Genomic DNA, 4,376 nt, shown 5'->3' with positions numbered 1-4,376 from the left:
ATATATATATAAACTCTAAATGTCTTGTAATTAAATTCCTGCATGTGGTTGAGTGATGCATTTAATGTCAGCTTTACTTCTCTTTTCATATTGAATTTGAATGAGAGAAATATAATGACTTCAACAAAAGTTAAGGACCACTTGCAAACACTCTGAGTGTCTTCTTGGGTCGACACTCATGTGGGCCCTCGTGGACTGATCCAGGCTTGGTGGCGCTGCCTCAGGCGAGCAATGACAGAGTGTGACACTGAAAGCCTTCTGGCAACTTCTCGGGCTCCAACTCCATCCTGAAGGCCATGCTATAGCTCTGGAGCGATCAAAGTCTCTCAGTTTTTGTCTTGGTGGCATGTTGATGCGATGCTGGATTTTGAGCAAATGGCAGCTTATATTTCCACCAAAGTGAGCACAGTTTGAGACCGTACGCCCGTTTATGACGTGCACTAAAAATTTAAACTGAGGAATGTCCCTGGTGTCGCCCACAAGTCGATAAAAAAACAGCAAATGTGGCTAAAATTCCCCTAGGATTTCCGTGCAGCACGTGGAGGTTTTGCCCAGTACGCAAAAATTTGTTTTAAAAAATTGAAGCATTCTTTGCCGTCTTGTTTTGGATTTTAAAAAAATAAAGGCTCTCTGTCAAGGTGGTCCTTAACTTTTGTTGAAGTCTGTATAATTAACATGTTTATGTATACCTGCATGTGTTTTTACGGTCCTGTACAGCCAAGAAAAAGACCCACCAGGGATAAGACAGAATTATCGATCTAATCTTATCTTATCTTATTTCCTCTCTCTAGGTGTGTTGCTTACATTCTGGTCCAGGTGGCTGGAGCTATCTGTGGGTCTTGCTTCCACACCTACCTCAGGGGACAAGCGGTCAGCTCATTGAATGATTGATTGATTGATGGATGGGTTGATTGATTGACTGATTGATTGGTTGGTTGGTTGGTTGGTGGGTTGATTGGTTGATTGGTTGATGGATAGATGGATAGATGGATGGATGGATGAATGGATGGATAGATGGATGGATGGACGGATGGATTGATGGATTGATAGATTGGATTGATTGATCGAATGATTGATTGGTTGATTGATTGGTTTATTGATTTGGAAGGACTCAACTTGTAACTGCGAGTTTTGATAAAATATTAGTACGCCTATCACCAGTTACACCCACCCGTGTTGATAACATAACTTGAGATAAAAAACGTGTTCACCAGTTACACCCACCCGTGTTGATAACATAACTTAAGACAAAAACGTGTTTGACCTAAGTTATTAGTTAGCGGAGACACGATTAGGGTCAGACACAGTGGGTGGTATGTGGGTGCTCTGCTGTGGTTAGCTCCTTCTTTCTTATCAAACATCCATCTCTGCTTTTTCATTGTTTTGTATGTTACTTTCTTGTACGACCTCTCATCTTTGGGACTTCTATATGACGTAATTGTGTTACAAGTGTCGTAAAACTCTGACTAAAACTACATATAGGCACTTCATCACCATCCAGTGCCAGATTTGCGACAGACATCGTCGATCATGGTTCTCCTTTCATTCCTTTGCTCGGATGCTCTAAAAAAGCTACGTTTCCCGGATCTTTCCCTGTTACCCATTTGTTTAGGTTCTCTAAGTAGGCTGTTCTGGGCCTACCCCTGCCTCGCTTGCTCTCAATTTTGCCAGTGAGAGCTAGACGTTCAAGACTCTAATGTCTATTCAGGTGTCCCAAAAACTGCATTTGTCGTTTCCTGATTGCTTTTAACATTGAGTGTCCCACGTGGGCTTCATCAAGCACTACCTCATTTGACTTCTTTTCTTTCCAAGATACTCTTAGCAGTCTCCTAAGAAACCACATTTTCTGTTGCTTCTATTTTATTTTCACTGTCCTTGGTGATTGTCCAGCATTCACAGCCGTATAGAAGGGTTGACCATACATACCATTTCAGAACTTTCCTTTAGATAGTCATTGAGATGCTTCTATTTTTCAGGATTGGGCTCATTTTTATTGAAATTAGCCTTAGCAATTGTAATTTTCCGTTTTATTTCTGTGGAAATGTTGCATCAGATCTTATTATATATCCTAGATATTTGAACTGTTGGACTTGTTTGATCTTTTCACCTTTGCTAATGAGATTTTAACCAGTATACAACCTATTTACGTTGAGAGTTCCATGAACTTCTCACTATGGCACTCACTAATTGTGTAGCAAGTGCCGTAAAACTCCTATTTAAACGAAATGTCGGCATTTATTTAACCTACCTGTGTTGCAAGTGCCGTAAAACTCTCAATTTGAATAAATATCGACCCTTACATTACCTATTTAGGTTTTGGAAGTACCGTAAAACCGTGTACCAACTCTACAACAATACACTTTCTGCGGAAAACAGATCGGCTCCACATGCCAGACCCTACTCCACCGCTCCATCGGCGTGGACGAGACGAAAGGCTTCATCGTGGAGTTCTCCATCTCCTTCTTCCTCCTCTTCTTTGTCTTCGCCACCATCGACCACCACAGGGAGGACCACGGGGGGTCGCACGCCTTCATGGTCGGGGGCGTCATTGCCGTGCTCGTCAACTTTGCCGTGAGTGCAGAGATGAGATGATATAAGATACATTTGGATACGATAAGATCAGATAAGATTGGATAAGTAAGATATAACAGTTCAAGATGATATAAGATACGATAAAAGAATATACGGTAAAATAAGAACATATACGATAAAACATATAAGATAAAACATATAAGATAAGCTAGATAAGATAAGATGGGATAAGTAAGATACAATAATTCAAGATAAAAAAGGAAAAGATAAGATAAGATAAGATAAGATAAGATAAGATAAGATAAGATGTAAGACAAGACAAGACACGACACGCTAATTCAAGATAAGATAAGATACAACAAGACAAATCAAACAATACAAGACAAGATAAGGTAAAATAAGAGAAGATGAGATAACCTAAATAAGAGAAAATGAGATAAGATAAGATAATACAAGCCAAGACCAGACAAGGGAAGACAAGATAGCATATAATACAGTCGAACCTGCGTAAGACGGCCACGCTTTGTTGTTGAGAAAAGTGGCCGTATAAGACAGGTGGCCGTCTTAGGCAGGATTGGTCAAAATGAAGAAAACAAACCATTTACTTTTGAGGTCCAAACTGGAGGGGGTCTCAGGGTTAGGACTGCCGTAGCCTCGTTATAATTACAATTTATTTTTCGGGGTTTTTTGCAAGGAAGGGAGAGGGTATGACCGTTACAATTAAAAAAAAAGGATCCGCGAAAGGTCATTACAAAACGAAATGTGTCAGACGAGGAAGGCCAAATGCCTTTGTAAAACAAACAAATAGGTCGCAACCACTCGGCGAACGAGAGATATTTCTGTCGTCAATTTGGGCTGACTTCCATTGTTATGGACTGGGTTTAAGGACTGAGTTGTGGGCAGGGCTTATAGGTTATGACGGATCACACGCTTCCCTTACCAGCAGTTTAAAATTTGTTGTTACCCATTGGTCAACTTGGGTAAACATTGGGAGCAACATGACCGTTTCGTCCATTGGAGTGACTGACAATAGCGACTGGTGAATGGGACATTGGAGGGACTGACAATAGCGATTGGTGAATGGGACATTGGAGGGACTGACAATAATGGCAGGTGAATGGGTCATTGGAGGGACTGACAATAGCGACAGGTGAATGAGTCATTGAAGGGACTGACAATAGCGACTGGTGAATGAATTATGACGGCTTCTCCTCAGCGTCAGGGGAAAAAGTAGAAATTTTGACAAAGCCTGGCCGTCTCAGGCAGGTAAATTTGAGCTGTTGATTGATACAATAGGGTGGCCGCGGCTGCGTTGGACAGATGACCGTTTTACACTTGCAAATTATATAGAAAAAGGCACAAAAAAGGGGGGAGGGATGTGATAGAAAGTGTCCGTTTGTACGGGTGGCCGTCGTGGAAGGTTCGACTGTATAAAAAAGATAGGACAAGATAAGATAAGACAAGACAAGATAAGTCAAGACGAGGCAAGATTAGGTAAGACAAGACAAAACAAGATAAGATACGATAAGAAAAGACAAGATGACAAGACAAAACAGGTCAAAACAAGACAAGACAAGACGACCTCCTTGCCCCTCCCCCCTCCTGGACGATGGGCGCCCGTGGTTGACCCCTGAGACTGTCTGACCTTGACCTCTGTCTGCCAGGCCGAGATGACCGGAGCAGGCATGAACCCCGCCAGATCCTTCGGCCCTGCCCTCATACACGGCAACTGGGACGCGCACTGGGTGAGTCGCCGCCCTCAACTATTCATCATCATCACCATAATGATAGTAATAATGATAATAATGATGACCATAATAGTAATAATAATAATAATAATAATA

The 4,376-nt window shown here is 41.7% G+C and overlaps 1 protein-coding gene across 1 annotated transcript in view; it reads left to right on the top strand.

Annotated features, from left to right (window-relative positions):
• Positions 1-4,277, top strand: part of LOC101863716 (aquaporin AQPcic) — a gene marked incomplete at its 3' end in the record, with an annotated part of 5,802 nt that extends 1,525 nt beyond the window's left edge. Inside the window, 3 exon segments of the mRNA XM_013088811.1 lie at positions 792-870; positions 2,377-2,571; positions 4,197-4,277. Of these exon segments, the coding sequence (XP_012944265.1) occupies positions 792-870; positions 2,377-2,571; positions 4,197-4,277 (355 nt within the window).
• Between the last annotated feature and the right edge of the window lie 99 nt (positions 4,278-4,376).

The sequence above is a fragment of the Aplysia californica genome, unplaced genomic scaffold, assembly GCF_000002075.1.
Source record: "Aplysia californica isolate F4 #8 unplaced genomic scaffold, AplCal3.0 scaffold00024, whole genome shotgun sequence".
NCBI lineage: Eukaryota > Metazoa > Mollusca > Gastropoda > Aplysiida > Aplysiidae > Aplysia > Aplysia californica.
Note: the sequence above shows the minus strand (reverse complement) of the source record. Positions and strands in the feature narration are given on the sequence as shown.